The 16284-nt window shown below is 39.8% G+C and overlaps 1 protein-coding gene across 2 annotated transcripts in view; it reads right to left on the bottom strand.

Annotated features, from left to right (window-relative positions):
• The window catches only part of ANLN (anillin, actin binding protein), a 30707-nt gene extending 14630 nt beyond the window's left edge, over window positions 1-16077 (bottom strand). Inside the window, exons 1-15 of one of the 2 annotated variants that reach the window (XM_080383268.1) lie at window positions 15746-16077; window positions 11065-11218; window positions 10398-10682; window positions 9628-9974; window positions 8720-8942; window positions 7617-7813; window positions 7374-7481; window positions 6760-6880; window positions 5813-5929; window positions 5028-5254; window positions 4324-4475; window positions 3869-4016; window positions 3078-3213; window positions 2571-2753; window positions 809-935 (exon numbers count right to left, since the gene is read on the bottom strand). In XM_080383268.1, coding sequence (XP_080239394.1) covers window positions 809-935; window positions 2571-2753; window positions 3078-3213; window positions 3869-4016; window positions 4324-4475; window positions 5028-5254; window positions 5813-5929; window positions 6760-6880; window positions 7374-7481; window positions 7617-7813; window positions 8720-8942; window positions 9628-9974; window positions 10398-10682; window positions 11065-11218; window positions 15746-15763 — 2543 coding nt within the window. In that variant the 5' untranslated portion in view covers window positions 15764-16077. The remainder of the gene's footprint in view (window positions 1-808; window positions 936-2570; window positions 2754-3077; window positions 3214-3868; window positions 4017-4323; window positions 4476-5027; window positions 5255-5812; window positions 5930-6759; window positions 6881-7373; window positions 7482-7616; window positions 7814-8719; window positions 8943-9627; window positions 9975-10397; window positions 10683-11064; window positions 11219-15745) is intronic. The other variant, XM_080383269.1, reaches the window with a different exon arrangement.
• Window positions 16078-16284: the final 207 nt, after the last annotated feature.

The following is a 16284-nucleotide window of genomic DNA, read 5'->3' as shown; positions in this document are numbered from 1 at the left end:
CTATGCAAAAGAAGCTTAGCCATAGTGCCAATAGCCAATCTCTTATCAGTAAGTCATTGTTTGTTCCTGTAGGCCAACAGGGCTGTTTGAGATCCTTTCACTTCTACGTCAGTACTCTTCAGTGCAAGCAGCACTGCTGTTTTTAAGACTTAAGCGTATTACTGTTTCAAGATACTTTCTAGACCTTAAAGACCAAAAGAGGAAGGAAAAGGGGCAGATAGAGTGCATCTACCATTGCTCAGATTGCACCCTTCAGTCAGTCCACTGCTGGCACATTTCTAGAAGCAGAGGTTGTTTTTAATTTATTTTTTTTAAATAGCTTTAAGTAAAAATCCCAGTTGCGCTGGACTTCAAGAACAAGTTTGCTTATTTATAAGAGTTTTGCTAACAAACAGCCATTTTAGCTCACAACACTTAACTAACATATAAGAGTTGAAGTTTTAGGTTTAAAAAGTACTTTCTTCCAGATACCAAAACCAAAATGGTTACATAAAATGTTAGTTGCTGCAAAAGAGAAAGACACATCATCTCAGGCAGAGCAATCCATTTGTCACTGCAGGTGTTCCAGGAAAGAACAAAAAGTAGAAAAAGCAAAAGAAATTACCTGATGGATGGTAGAGCAAGTCTAAACTGCTTTTTGAGCAAAGTGCATTCCAGCTATTTCTTGAAGCAGGAAATACTCATACTACAAGATTTCATCATATTAGCTTACAGAATATGACATCCTTATACAAAAGTTTTACATATTTTTATGCATGTTCCACCATCAGAGTTGAAACCGGTTCCAAAACAGTTTCTTTATACTTACATATTAAATGTCGTAGTAAAAGTAAGAGCATCTCCGTTCAGGGAGCTAGCAGTACTTGCTAGTGGAGTTGCAACCATGTTTTCTGCTCCAGATCTCAGTATTATTACATAATAGTAATTTGCTGCCTCTGTAAGTACATATCAGATGGCTTTCTTAGCCAGAGGTGTCCAAATACCTAAAACTCCTCAAGTACTGCATTGCCATTGAATGCATCTCTGTTTCAGCCCACTTAAAACGCTTTGTTACGGTCAAGATTTGCTTATAAATTTACTCTTAAAAGAAGGTTTTACCCTCTACTGTGTCCACTAGTAAGACTGTCTCCACAGGATTCCCAACTGCATTGCTGCCTGGGGCATCTCAGGCCAGAGCTACACTACCCAGTGCGTGAGAGGAGAGAGGAAGAACTCTCAGGCAGATTCAGCGCTTCATCTTGGTTCCTGACACTCTGTTATTCTCTAGGCCCGCCAGCTTAACTGTGTATCAGCTTTCGCTACTGCCCATTCTCATGCTTTTTTCAGTCCTATGAAGGAAATTGTTTATCCAGGCAACTCATTTCGCTAACTTTTCACATCAGGGGAAAAAGAAAAAGATGACCACAAGCACACATCTCAATAGTGTCATGAGATAATTCCAAGTTTGTGCAGCAAACTGCATAACAGTAAAGCAAGAGCATTGTATGCTATCATACCATGTTAAAAAACAAAGCCGCCCACCAAAACAGTTTCAGTACTCTGCTGTACAGGAAAAGTCACAGCTTTCTGAACAACTGTTGAAGACTCCAACAAGTAGTGACTTGTACTCTTTATATTTTATGTTCTCTTCACAGACGAAAGCGATTAATAGAACTTCTAGGGCACAATATATAGCAGATACTGCACTTCCAGAAATAATTTTTGATGACAAGTAATTCTTAGTTGTTTGTTTAGACAATTTGGTTTTAAGAATTACTGCTAGCAACTAAACTTATATTTTTGTAACGGTTAGAGAGGCTTTCCTATAACAGAGATTAATTTTCTCAAGCAACAAGAACTGTAACGTGTCCAGAGTAGGGTGGGGGTGGTAAATTAGGTCAGATATTTACATTTATACTATTGGCTGTGGTTTTATTTGAAGATTTAAAAAACCACACTTTACGTTTCATAGGACTGTTAAAGTGTAGTAGCCTTTTATATTTTGTTTAATTCATTAGAAGTTTTGCAACCAATGTTAAACAAGACTCTGTCCAAGGACTTTTGTCCTCAAGTTTCAGTGACAACTGTCCAGCTACAAGCATATATAATGGAAAGCTAATCTTTGTAAATTAAGTATTTTGGGATATTAAAAGTCAAACTAAATAAAAGAGGCTTAATAAGCATCTCACAACACTACAGAGGTCAGAATCTACGTAGTGATATTTAGTACTAGACTTGCATCCATCAAAAAAAAATTCCAAAGCACAAAGAGAGAAGCCAGTCTGAGATACAGAATTCTGCTTCTTCTCCAACAGGTTACAAAGGACCACAAAGATCTTTAAGACTGGCTGGGAAAGTCTTGATAAGTTTCTTGAACCTCACAAACCAGAAAAGGATGCAGCTAAAACGACCATGGATAATATTGAAGGCTTAGCCAAAAATCAGATCAATTAAACCTAATTGTGACATTTTCATTGCCCCCAGATTTCTGAGAAACATCAACACACAAGACAACCAAGGAGAATGAACCATAAATATATGTAGCAGGGATGGGGGAGGGAAGGGGTAAAGCTTTCAGTTGCTAGTTTTACCTGGCTTGTGAATTGTACCACAAACAAAGTCTGCTTTTAGGGGTAGACGCATTTCTGAAATGGAGACAGAACCCCTGGATGGAGCAAATTCAGTGGATGAAGAAGCAGCTTTATTTCTTTTATCATGAGGTCCCTCACTCTTCAGTTTATTCAGTTCTTCCAATAAAGCAGTTCTCTTCTCAGCTGCATAGAGAAATTAAAGTTTTAACAGGAGAAAAAAAATAGTATTGAACAATTTTGGGGTTCTGCCTTAAGTAGGTGAAATGCAACAGAAATATTAATTATCTTCCAGCAGTAGGAATATTAGGGACAAGAAAGATACCAAAAATACCCTCTACGCTATAGAAGCTGAAACAGAACAGGTATTGTCATCTCCCATTTTCCAGGCGAAGAACTATAACTAAGCAGCTACAAGGTAGCACAATAAATGGATTGTGACAGTTCATCTATTATTCCCCAAAGTCTTCATGGCAAAGAACTGAACTGGAGTCTAAAAAAGCCACCTACTTGCCAAGAGAAGAAGTCTCTCTGCTTCTGCTTCTTCTTGTGACCCTTTTCCATGTTCCTCATCAAAACAGCAGTTCAGAGCTTGACTGGCTTGATATATCACCGTCTGCTGCATGTTGATCTCATTATTCAGCTCCTAGTAAACGAGTAGTAAAAATAGTTAGCAAGAAGAGAAAAATTTAGTGTTACATTCAAATAAGGAAATGTCTTGAGATCAGCATTTCTGGGGCTATGCATCAGAAAAAAGAAAATCAGAACATTTAGATAGCAAGCTACAAAACTCTTGCAGTTTACAAGCATATTACAGCACAGCTTTTTTTTTTTTTTTTTTTTTTTTTTTACTTCAGAGACAATGTAAACATGGTGTGAAGTGAATTACTTCTGTGTCTGAACACTCCATATCCAGTCTAGTCTTCCCTTCACCAGAGAAAGCAGCAGTTAACCAGAAATTCAGCAACGTAGGTGAACAAGGCACTAGTACAGATCAGAATATTGCCTACTGGAAGTATGTAGTTATGAATCCTGCCTAATTCAAAGTCAACAATTAGATTGAAATTCCCTGTCCCCTTCTCAAAACGATGGCTTGTTCTCTTCAGACTTACCCTCTAGCATGATCCTTCCAAGAGATCATTAGCTGTTCAAATTATGCAGTATCATTCCCTACCATTAGGTATTTATGCTAAACAACCTAATTTTGCAGTTCTAAGCAGCATGTTAATGTCTTGGACATTCACAAGGGAAATTAAGCAAGGAAATAGTAGATCAGAAAAAGGATTTTAAGTATTAGATACCTGCATTTTCTTTTTTATATTGACTTGATCAGATGGGCCATTCTTTTTCATTTCTAATTTGGAAGAAACATCTTCTTTGCGAACAATGATTTGCTTTATTAAAGGACGATCTGTTTCTTTAAATCTTTGAGATCTGTAGGTATCAACGCTTTTAAAAGAGAAAACCCCATTAAATGTTTCAGAGGAGTGCCAAGCTTTTCTTTTTTTAAATATACATACACACGTATCAGGTATTGATGTTTTCCAACTTGCCTAAATGGCTTTTAAAAGGCATTCTATCAGCTCGCTTTAAGCTTAAGCAACAATGACTACACAAAGACAATACTTGATAAAGCCCAAGATCTTGGAAAAAAGCTCTGTTGGTAGTTTAAGCCGTGTGCATCATTAGAAGAGTTTAAAAGGCCAGCGTCTTGAATTTGTACACTTACAGAATCAAGGTTTTTTGTGTTTGTTACCTATACGGAAGGTTGCGATCTTCTGACACAGAGCCAATACTGTCTGCAGATTCTGCCCGGGGAACTTTTGTCCTTTGGAACTTTTCAGACTTCAAACTTACATCACTGATACTGCTACCTTCACCAGTTGACTTACAAGGAGAAACAAAGGCCTGGGGAGAAGAAAAGGTTATATTACAGATACCTGTCCACATTAATCATTACCCGTTTCGCTCACTTTTACTTGATTTGCATATAAACAGTAAATTTGGAAGCTGCTCAATACTATTTAACAGACATTTTTCAAGTATTTCCTAGGACATGGAGCAAGCTAATTAAATTATTTTAAAGATACCAAAGATCATTGAAGAGAAGTAACTATGTAACTGTCCCAATTTGGAACCTAAGGGTGAAAACTTGAGTTCAATGAAGTAGTTTCTGATGAAAATTTGAATACACATATACAACTAGAAGACCAGCACAAGCAACAGATGTATATATTCAACCTTCATTTAGCAGAAGTTAAACCACTTGTTTAGCAGAGCATCCAACATGCTATTTGCATAGGAAAATAACTTTACTTCATTATGTTTTCATTAGCAAAATGTCATTTGTAAGTTCTCTATTTGCCCAGGTATCACAATACAACAGAATACTAATGTTCACAAGCAAATTGCACATCTCTGTGATAAAGTAGCCCTTCACCACCTCCCAAAAACTCTCACCTCTGGACCAACGGATTCCACTAGAGGGGTTAACAGAGACATTGATGAAATATTCAGTGACTCTTCCTGCTCATCCTCATCACTTTCACCTTCCAGGCTTATGCTCATTTCTTTCTTCAGCTTTTCTATGTCTGGACCATCCTCTTGAAGAACTTCAAAAATTTCATTTATCACTTTCGAGCTGTTCATATCGCCATCCATATTCATTTCGATTTCATACACTTCATCTGAAGGGTGATGTTTTAAAAATATTAGCAGCATCAAGACTAAACTCTTCATTCTTATTAAATTAACAGAGATATGTTAACAGATAAGCCAACTATTTCTGCTTTTTGAACAAGATTGATTAAAAAGCACTACTTACAGTCAGGCATATAGAACCCTAAAGTATACTTCCATCCTTTTCTTGATGTATTATAATTGATGCATAATTGATATAGAGAGGGAATAAAAAAATGCACTTGTTTGAACTAAAATGTTGAAACTTGTCTAACAGATCTGAAATTTAATTGCAAGTACCCATAGTAGAGCAGTCATTTCTGTCCTTTCCCAATAAACTTTTAACATCAGCATCTTAATATTCCTTGAAGACTTTAATATCAAAAGAAACTTCTTTGATCATAATCCTTCTCTCAATTTGTTTTATACAAACTTCATTACAAAATACACGAGTGTCAGCAGATGTATGATGAATTCATTGTTCAGGCTTGAAGGATATTAACACTCCGCTGGACAAGTGGCAACAGATAGCTAAGTACGTTACCATACATCTACTCAATACAAACCTTTTGGTTTCTCCACAAGTTGTTCAAGTTTTGAGACAGACATTTCTTTTACAGGACTCTTTGGGTCAGTGATCTTCAGAGGACTGGGTTTATCAACCTCTTCACGCTTAGGAGGATCTAAGTAGTTTATAAAAAAAGAAGTCACTGAAGATTATGTCTAGCCAACAAAAAAAAACAAACACCATTTTATTGAATTTTGGAAGTTTGATAACACAGCTGACAACTTACAAAAAGCCTGCTAAATGAAGTACTCCAGTTAGCTTGCTGTCAAAAAAAATAAATCAGAATACTCTCCATAACTCATACAACTAGACTTCTGTCTTATAATCAGAAAATTGATGCCCAAGAAACAATGTTGAAACCATAAGAGTGTAGCCACTCAAGAGCAAAAAGGGAAAGTTTAAAAAACAAACAAGAAAACCACCACATCCAAACCTGACCCCAGAGCAGGATACAATCTTGCCTTTCTAGACACACATTTGATATATAAGAAGCATTAAGTTCACTTTCACAGAGAACTGGAGCCTCTTCCACTCAGTAAGAACCAGAAAGGATGACGCTAGCATCTCAGAATTCTTTTCATGTCCACTGTTAGAAAAATTAATATTGTAAGGGGATACTGATAAGAGAAGAGTTCCATCCCGTGAAAGATTGAATATTTAGGTACAGTATAGATTAAAACTATAACCAATGATTCTCATTCACTCTCCCTACGTTTAATATATGTGAAAGTATGAAACATAGGAAAACCCACTGAGAAATGAAAAGGCAGTCTTGCCTTGCCAATCTTTCAAGTGATATAGGAGTGCAGAATATTATCGTATGAGAAGATTTAGACAAATCAGTAACCAAGTAAGAGGTCTAGCTATATATGTCAGTGCTACTAGCCTCTTTGTCAAGCACAGTGCTTCAGTATTTAGTCACAGGCAAACAGTGACAGTTCTTACCTGAAGACTCCACACTGGGACACTCTACTGGCGTATCACCTGCTGGTGTGTCTTCTGCTGATCCAAAAACAGTGACATCTGAACTAGGAGGACATTTTGGACTAGCCTGAGATTGGCTTTCCTGGTAAGAATGAAAACATAGTACATTCCGGAGGTCACATTCAAAGTAACTAAAAAACTGCCAGAAAGAAATACATTTTAGCACCTGCTACGAGAAAGAGGTTGTCTATCCAAAATAAATAGGATCCTTCTTGATATATGTAAGAAATTCAGCTGAAGTACTAAATACTAAATTGAATCTTTATGCAAGAAACTTTGTTTTGCTTTTAAAGTTATAGAATATAAAACCCCACACACTTAACATTATCAAAAATAAATCAATCAATTGGCTCAAAGCAGTATCACTTGTCTCCTTAGTTGATTCTGCATGAGGAAAAAAGTAATAATTTGCTAATAACCATACAAACCACTTGCCGAGTAGTCTTGCACAGCCTGGGCATTCACAAAGTATATGTTTTTGTCTTTTATTTACAACTGCACATCTATCCCTGTGTTCAGAGCATAGTAAAGCAATTCACAGACTATCTTCTTTTGATACATGGAGGTAACATTACCATTTTAGGTTCTGGAAGTTTTTTCTTCGAACTTTCACTTTTTTCTGCACTCCACAGATTGCCCCTATCAAACCGGCCACGAAGGCATGCAAGTTCTCGTTCACGTTCCTAAGCAAATAAAGGGAAATGAGGGAAAGCTGACAGCTTTAAGATGTCAAAACACTTCAGATTCCTCAGTTAAGTGTGTAACAGTAAGAATATTCCCCAAGCTTATAAGCAAGCTATGAATGTAGCAAGTCATACCTGCTTAAGCTGAAGCGCTAAACTGGCAGTAGAGGAATTTTCATTTTGTTTGAGAAGCCTTTCCTGGATTGTCCTTGTATTTGGGGTAACAGTGGGTGTTCTGCACCTTGGAGTATTCGTACTCTGTACACTCTGTGTGCTACGCTCTTGACAGCGCTCCCCAAAGCGTTCCAGGAAGGGCTTAATTCCCGATCCCCCTACAAGAACAATTATTTTGCCTTGAAAGAAACTCTCAAAAACACAGAAAGATCAATGCAGTTTTGCGTCCTGCTGAAGTTTCTCAACGAAGCAATTAAGCTGTCTTGTTTACAGCTCTTACTCCGTTATACGTTATTACACACTAAACCTGAAGTGCAAATCACCACAGTAACAGAACACTGAAGTTAATAAAGCAGCAAATCAGAACCAGTAGATGTCCTTTTCTTAATGTCCACATGTGATCTACCAGCTATTTAAACTAGTTTACTTTTTCAACATTTCCTCTACAACCAGCCTCACTTGCATCCTTCATGTAAATGAGCATTCTAGTACATAAGGCGGGTACATTGTTTGACATCCACTCTACTTTATTGAGTTTGTCTTTATTGTCAGAGACAACTCCTGGCCATCATTTCAGAATTCAAGCTATTAGTCCAACTTTCTAGCCCAACAAGCAGTTGAATTCAAAACTGGGGATGATCAGTGCTACCACTGAAAAGACAGACACTATAGCATTTCTATAGCATTTAGCTCTGGTTTCTTCTAACACATGCAGACTCTTTACCTGATATTGACTGGATACATGTAGTATCCAACATTTTGAAAGAAGCTTTGAATAGTCTCAACTGATGTTAGCAGGATATGTTTTTACATAGAGAGAAAAGTTACATTGATTTTGCTCTCAAGAGTTGCTAAAACCACATCCAAGAAAATACCCTTGCAAAATATGGAAGCTGTACATTTAGGATAATTATCTTCAGCTCTTCAGGACCTTACTCAAGTTACAGCAGAAAATAGGCATTATCTGATACATTACTTCAAATGCTTAACTAATATGTAGTTTTCAACACAGGACACAAGCCTAATTTGAGCGAACATTTTATTGAAGCTGAAAAACAGCTTACCTGGTGTTGTGGGTTTACCCTTGGGTTCAAGTTGCACATGTGTTCCTTTGACTGGCTCTTCTTTGGACTGAACTGGTTGAGGCAAAGTTGATTTTGCTGTTTGTGTATGCTCTTCAGTTTTCTGAGGGCTGCAGGGATTCTCTGTTAGTGGCTGTCGTACTTCAGATTGTTTAGAACAGGGAACAGTGACTCTTGAGTGTTGTGTTAAAAAATTGTTTGGATCCTTAACAAGGGAAAAAGGAATAACATTAAGATGGGACTGTCTCTCAAGAAGAAAAAGAATGAAAGCATTCTGCACAGCATACCACAATGTAACACACCTATTCCATCAACAATAGAAAAAGCTGAGAATGAGCATTATAAGCTTTTTGCAGATTTTTTTACCCAGTATGTCAGATACTTTCAGCATCTGATTCCAGATGCTTTTGCCAGCCACTTTAACTATTTTCCCACATTTCACTAAGTGAGACTGAACATGGCAGATATTGTTCAATTTACACTTTTTATGAAATGACAATAGGCATTTGGTAATACTAATTTCAGCATTCTGACTGAATTTTTATAGAGCAATAATATACACAATTTAAGTCAATCAACTATATTAAAATACAGAGTGGAACCCAATATCTCTGTAAGAAGCACCCTTCAGATGGTCAAGAGCAGCAGTCGATTACTTCAGCACCAACTTTTACAAGACTTCTAAGCACACTCATGTTTATGTCTCACGAAAAGCTGTTTCAGGCCTGCTATTAAAAAAGGACATGGGGGATTGCAATAAAGCAAAATTCATAAACAGGCTAAGACTGCTCACACCAAATCTTTACATCCAGATTAAACAGTTATGACTTAATATTTGTCCCCCCAACACTCAAATCAATTTTTAATCAGCAATTAAATCAGACACTCACCGCTAGCTTTGAGTTTGCTGGTTTATTAATAGAAGCCTCAACAAGCCTTTGAGAACAGGATGCAGCTTCCTGCTTTACACTGCTACTATTGATTCTAGCAGATGCTCCACTTGTAGTGGACAATTTGGATAAACAAGTAGTGCCAGGCTGTTCTTGTGCATTGTTTTGCTTTGCAGATGGATGACTTAGGTCATCTTCCCAGGAGCCAATTGTAGCAGCAAGGTTAGCTAAACGGCCTCTTCTCCCAATAGGGGTATCACTTGCCAGGGCATTAGATGTCTGCTTAGGTGGAGAAACAGACAGATCTTTTGACTGGAGAGGAGACAGAGGAACACATTCAGAGGGATCTGGAAAAAAGAAAACACATTTATTTTGCTAATAAAATATATTGAGTGATATTTGCATCTTAAACTATATATTAAGTGTATCAACAGCTAGGTGTTCTTGCCATCAAGAGAATCACGCTACTAGCTCTGAAGGCATTGAGACTAATCACATTAAAGCTCATTGCAAAGACAATACATTTTTAAACCAAGCAGTTTCCCAGTTTTATGCCACTGTTGTGATAAGCAAGACATCACATTAGCAGAGAAAAAAAACCCAAACTTATAAAATTAAACTGTAGTCAACAGTTTATTTTAGGCCTTCCCCAGTGCTAATAGTTCTTTATGAAAACTTCAGCATTCACCCACAAAATTATCTTCTGCTAGCAAACAATCATCAACACAAACACTGAAAAACACCAATACTATTTAGCAAGTGAAAGATACCCTCGCTATCCCAGCAGCGTCTCTGTTCCACCAATTTCTGCATACGCGTCTTGACTGAAAGGGCTGCAGGAGTTTCTGACTTCATGTCTACTTTTCCTTTCTCAACAGGCTGAACTAATGAAGGCCCATTAGAAGCAGGTACATGCAACTCTGAAGTCTTCTCAAGTGAATGACAGCTCATGGAACTTGAAGGAACTGGCTGTAGGTTCTCTGAACTGGAAGCTTGAATCTCCATATTGTCAGGGCAGAGCCTCTTTGATGGCGAAGGCTTTGTACCAGGTTTCACTGTACAGGTCAGAGTATTCAAGCAAATTAGCATTCAAATAACCTAAAATATTTTCAGAGATGGTACAAAACTTTAACACAAATACAAGTATGATTTATGAATACCCTGATACACCTCCCAAAAACTGCCCTTCCAAAATCTACCAAGCAAAAGGCACTATCTTTGGCATTATACAATCATTTTTAAATAGCCTACTAATTACTTAGAGCATCTGCTCTCAGGTTAAGCTAAACATTAGCCATATTCAGTTCTAGTGGTCAGGTAAACTAAGCAGCGATGGATGCAGTTAAGATAAACACTGAGGGTTTTCACTTGCCCTTAGGAAAAAGGAGATGGGACTTGTATCAAAATACAATCTTTATTAAAGTTGTTGAAAAATACCTTCTTCACCAGGAAGAGGTGCCTGGTTACCAGTTTCCAACAAAGGTTCTCTGACCCTCTTGGTCTGCATTGTGGGTCTTGCTCCCGTCTTGGGCCGCTCAGCCATTTTCTTCTGCAGGTTCTCTCGCCTGGCACGGGTTCTTTCAAGGAGTTTCTGAGTAGTCAATAAATCAAGTGTCACTATATATTGCAATAAGCATGTTAACTAGGAATAGTTCAAGTTAAAAACATTTGAATTTTATATAGCATATACTAAGATCCACAATACCAGAAATTATAGCGAAGGCTACATGATGGCAAACACAGCTCTCAGATGATGCTAACTGATCTACTATACTGCAATGTGATAGAAATATTCAAAGTCAGGTTTTCCGACTGGCTATCCCTTCTGAAAACAGAACGAAAAAAATATGTTTTCTCCACTGCCAACTACGTGGGTTTTCTGTCTCTCCTTTTTCTCACTGTAATAGCCCCTGATCACCATACTTGGATTTTATCCTTGCAACACTCACAGCTACTTGCATTTTCAACAAGTACCTGATAGAAAAAGGTAGCTCACACTGTAGCAAGTCCCAAGCTACCTTCTTGCTATCTGGCTAGTCAGTACATGTTTGCAGGTTAACTGAAGTTCTTTGGCCTACCAGACAGACAACAGGCTGCAGCATTTTCTTCAGAGGCAATGGTTTGGGTCTTTTCACCTAGCCACAAACTTACAGGAAAATTGTAGAAACAGTTAAGTTTGAGACACCTACTCTTATTATGAAAAGGTGAAGCTACCCAGAAAACAAACTTTGGTTCCAAAGTTCCAATCATTAAATCAACTAGTGTCTCCCATTAGCTTGGCTTTCAAAGGAAATCAGGCTAAAGAGACACAAGCAATAGCAAAATTAAAACGGGGGGGGGGGGGGGGGGGAATCTTTCTGTGGAGCCTGAAGTAGTCAGAAATGTTTGAAAGTAATTCTGTTTTTTACTGAACCACCACATGACAGTCTTGAACTGTCAAGTCTTGCTAGTAGGCCTTTTTGACACATTGCTAAGGCATATGGCCAAGCCACCTGATTGGCACTAACCCTCTAACAAAATACACATCGACGTGGTTGCCAGGCAGTTATAAAAGAAAATTCAAAATTAAATGCATGGCTGTTAATATTAAAAGATAATTGTTGCCATTACATCTTCTAAATCAAAAGGTGAATTTCTCTTCCTCAAGCCTAAATTTTAAGGCTATTTATCACACTATTATCTGTATACAGAACATGCAAGGAGATACCAATTAAGCTACCAACAGCATCCTATTTCATTCCCTATCCACTGGAAATTTGAGTACTATGATCATATTCCATAAAAAAAAATGTTTTAGTAAATATCCCACACTAGTTAGAAAGTGATTCCTTACAGCATCTGTTAGAAATAGGTTGTGGGTTTGTTCAAGTACTGCATTCATAAACCATTATCACTCAGTTTGATCACATCAAAAGGATACTCACCTACTCCTTTGATCTAGGTTTTAAGATACTATGAGACAAGCAATTGTGTGATTGAACTAATGGCCTTTGAAGGCAAGCATATAAACTGCACTTGTTTGGTGGCACATAAATTATCGTGAGAACTGTGCCAGCCATTATCTGTCCTGTTGCACAGCAATTAAATACACATTTCACATTTTTAACTGTCTAAGGCTGAAGTCTTAAACAATGTTCCATTGTAGGGCAACACAGGACAAATGGAATGCTAATCTCAACAGTTTTTTGTGAAAGCAAAAATCAGCTTCTCTAATTTCCATGGAAGAGGAGGATTTTTGGGGAAGGGGGAGATGGCAAGACATGTCACAGATGAAATGCCAGGAGTGTTTGCAATGTAAATTTTCATGCTAGTTGCATCCACAAGTCAAGTTTCCTTATGTCGACCTACAAAAGGCAGAGCTACAAAGCGCATGTAATAACCACATAAATAAAATCTTGAGGGCTATATAAATTAACTGTTCTTCTTGCCCAAAGTTGAGTATATCTTCCACAACAGCATTTCTACAGTTCTATTCAAACACAGTCACATTCCTTTCTGTTTTGTTAGTACAGTGAAATGGAGTTTCAGTTGTTACAAATAGGATGTCACTTCCCAAGAATGCACATCTCTGTTGCTGAGCTCCAACTCCTATTGGCTTTTTGTATCTCAAGTTTTCCATGCAACTGCCGCAATTCAAACTCTGCTATTACACACGATGAGTAAGCCAGTCATCATAACTTGAGGCTTACTTTTCAAGTTCATCAACAGGGTGTTTGCTACAAGTACATTCTCCAAATCAGGAAAGACCTTCCCACTTTAACTGTCGATGGACAATCTTGGTTTTAAAAAAGTATGTTTTAAAGTATATATTTAGCAGCATTAGAGAAGATACTCAGACCCATGTGTGACTGCAAGAATGTGTTCTTAACTACCCTGCTTTACTAGCAGAGTGCAGCAAAGGGAGCAAGTCTATCCACCACACTGAAGGAACAATTAGCTTCAAATTTCACATATGCAAACTGTCCTGAGCAACTGCATCACTTATTTCGCTTTGGTCATCTTCCATACCAGCAAACCGCACTTTGCTCTATGAATGTTATTAAGCACTTTGAAGTACAAAACCTAGACTATTTCTAACATTCTGTAGTACCAAACATAAAGCCTTTGCGCAAGAAAGGAATTCTACAATCAGCAATACACTGAAAGTCACAATTAGTACATTCATTGTGATCCCCAAAAGGTATACACTGCACCATCTCCTCAGTGCGCCCTGCATTAATAGTCTGGTTGAGATTCAGAAGGTTATTAGTTTTTACTTGCAAAATGAATCAAAATAAACATTATTTCAGAACTGTCTGATTTGAAAGCATTCCGTTGAATCTCACAGCAAGATTTATTTGAGGTTAAATTCAGTGAGACCAGGACAAAATTTGTTACTGAAAAAGTGATCAGCAAACATTGAATTAACAGCATGTTTTGGCCAAATAAAGCTTGAATTACATTGCTTTATATAATCAACACTTACAATGTCTCACCAGTTCCCTGCAACTAACAGAGCATGGTAATTTGTAGATAAATATTACCTGAAAATAGTTAAGTATTAAAATAAAAAATAAAATAAAACAAAACAAAAAAAAAACCCACAACACTTCCTAGGAGGTGGTAAAAAGCTTTCATTTCAGAAAGCTATTTTGAGCAAAGTTATTAAGCTTCAACACTAATATGGGTCAAATTTGTACACAACAGCAGAATAAATATTTGTTTTAGTTTTTGTTGGATATGGATACCTCCGCAGCATAAACATTCTTGGTAAGTCAAGATTTTTAGGCACTCCACAGTACTAGCCAACATTGGAATGAAGTTTACTCTGAGGAGTGGCCTCACCGTTGATCACAGCTTTTGAAAGTCAGCTATCTACAAGAAGGGTGTGTTGAGGCTGGACTAACTCCCAGCATGCAAAACCATTTTCAACTTTGTGCAACAGTCTGGACTTGAAATTTATTTAAGACTAGTTGGATCATGTCACTTACTACCAATTAAGGAAAGAGGTTTTGAATGTTTATACTTAGCAAGCCTTTACATGGGGATATGGTAAATCTGCCTTGGCATAACACATTCAGTTGGTATATTCAGACCGACACATTAGGCTCGGCTTTTTAGATCAGATCTGTGCAGTCACCTGTTTTGGGCACTCTATTTGAAGTATGTCAGTTTGATATACAGATCAGTTTCAAGGGGAGAAGAGACTATTTCACCAAAGTATTTTATTTGGATGTTCTTTTAAAGTAGTTCAGGTTTTGTTTAGGCAGACTGTGGACGGAAGGTCATTTTTACTATGAGATTTCTCAAAGCAGTTACAGGACAGCTCCACAGCTTTACATCTGTCAAACACAGAGTCAGAGTACAGCACAGCATCTCCAAGAAACCTCTAACCTTCACACAGGTTTAAGATGGTCAATTCCATTCAATTTCACCTCAGGCACACCACACACAAATCCACCCTGACAAATTACTTCCTTTTTTTAAAGGAAAAGGAGGAACTGTGCCTGCCGATGAAAGCAGCCAATCATAGCTTGCAATCATGTCATATAGGGTGCACTTTTAATCAGATAATCACTGCTTTGGCCAGACTTCACACTCAACCTTTAGATAGGGCAGGCTCAAAGCGTGTCACTCCCGTTAGCTCCCAGGGTCCCTTCTGTGTCAGCCGAAAATCTTATCGGCCAGACGCAGGCGAAGGACAAACAGTAAGGCGCTGGGAAACTCAGTCAGCTCTCAGCTCTGTTTAGCTGAGGCCCTCTCCTCCGCAAAGCCTGCCGTGACAAACCGCTGTCCCCAGAGCGCTGGCGGCCCACCAGCGCCCGGGCGGCTCCAGCAGGGCAAGCCCCAGCACCAGCACGCCGAGCGGCCAGGGCGAGCCTCCCCAGCGCAAATCAAACGGCCCTCTACAAGCAGACGAACGCCCGGAGTAACGTGAACGGGGCCGAGGGACGCTGACAGGCCGGAGCCAGGGCTGGATGACACTATTCCGCCCCAAGGGCACGTTCACAAGGAGCCGCGGACCCCGCCGCCGCTGACAGCTCGCCCCCGCCCCCTGCCCGGATCGAGCCCCAGCTGCGCCCCCTCCGCAGCTCACGACGCGGGGGCCGGGCCGGGCCGGCCCACCCCGCGCCCTCACCTCCGTGAACGGGTCCATCGCCGCCGCCGCCCGAGTGGCAGAACTGCCGCCCCAACCGCTCCGCGGATTTGAATTTCAGCGCGCGCCTGAGCTGCGCAGGCGCGAGGCGGTGCGCGGCGGGGGCGTGGCGGGAAGCCGCGCGCCCACGTGACAGCACCCAGGGCCGTCACCGGCAGAGGGAGGTGCTCGCGCTTGCGCACAACTTCCCGCCCGGCGCCGCCGCGGCCATTGATTGACGGGAGACCTATCCAATCCGACTACAGCCTGCCCGCTCACCCCCGCGCGCTGCCCGCCCCCCGAGGCCGCCGTGTGCGGCCGAGGGTGCCCGGGGCCGGCGGGCGGCCCTGCTCTCCGCAGCGGGCAGGCTCTGTCCTTGCGGGCAGCGGGAGCGGGCCCGGCCCGGCCCGGCCCGGCCTGGCCTGGCCTGGCCTGCAGCACCCCGGGGCCGGGTCTGGTCCCTGCGTGGCGTCGTGCCGCCCAAGGTTCCCATGCGGTGGGAGTGCCTCCAGCCATGGCAGCCCTGCGCCACCTTTCCCACC

The sequence above is a fragment of the Falco punctatus genome (assembly GCF_963210335.1).
Source record: "Falco punctatus genome assembly, chromosome: 4".
Lineage (NCBI taxonomy): Eukaryota > Metazoa > Chordata > Aves > Falconiformes > Falconidae > Falco > Falco punctatus.
The sequence above is the reverse complement of the archived record's forward strand: the minus strand, read 5'-3'. Positions and strand labels throughout refer to the sequence as shown.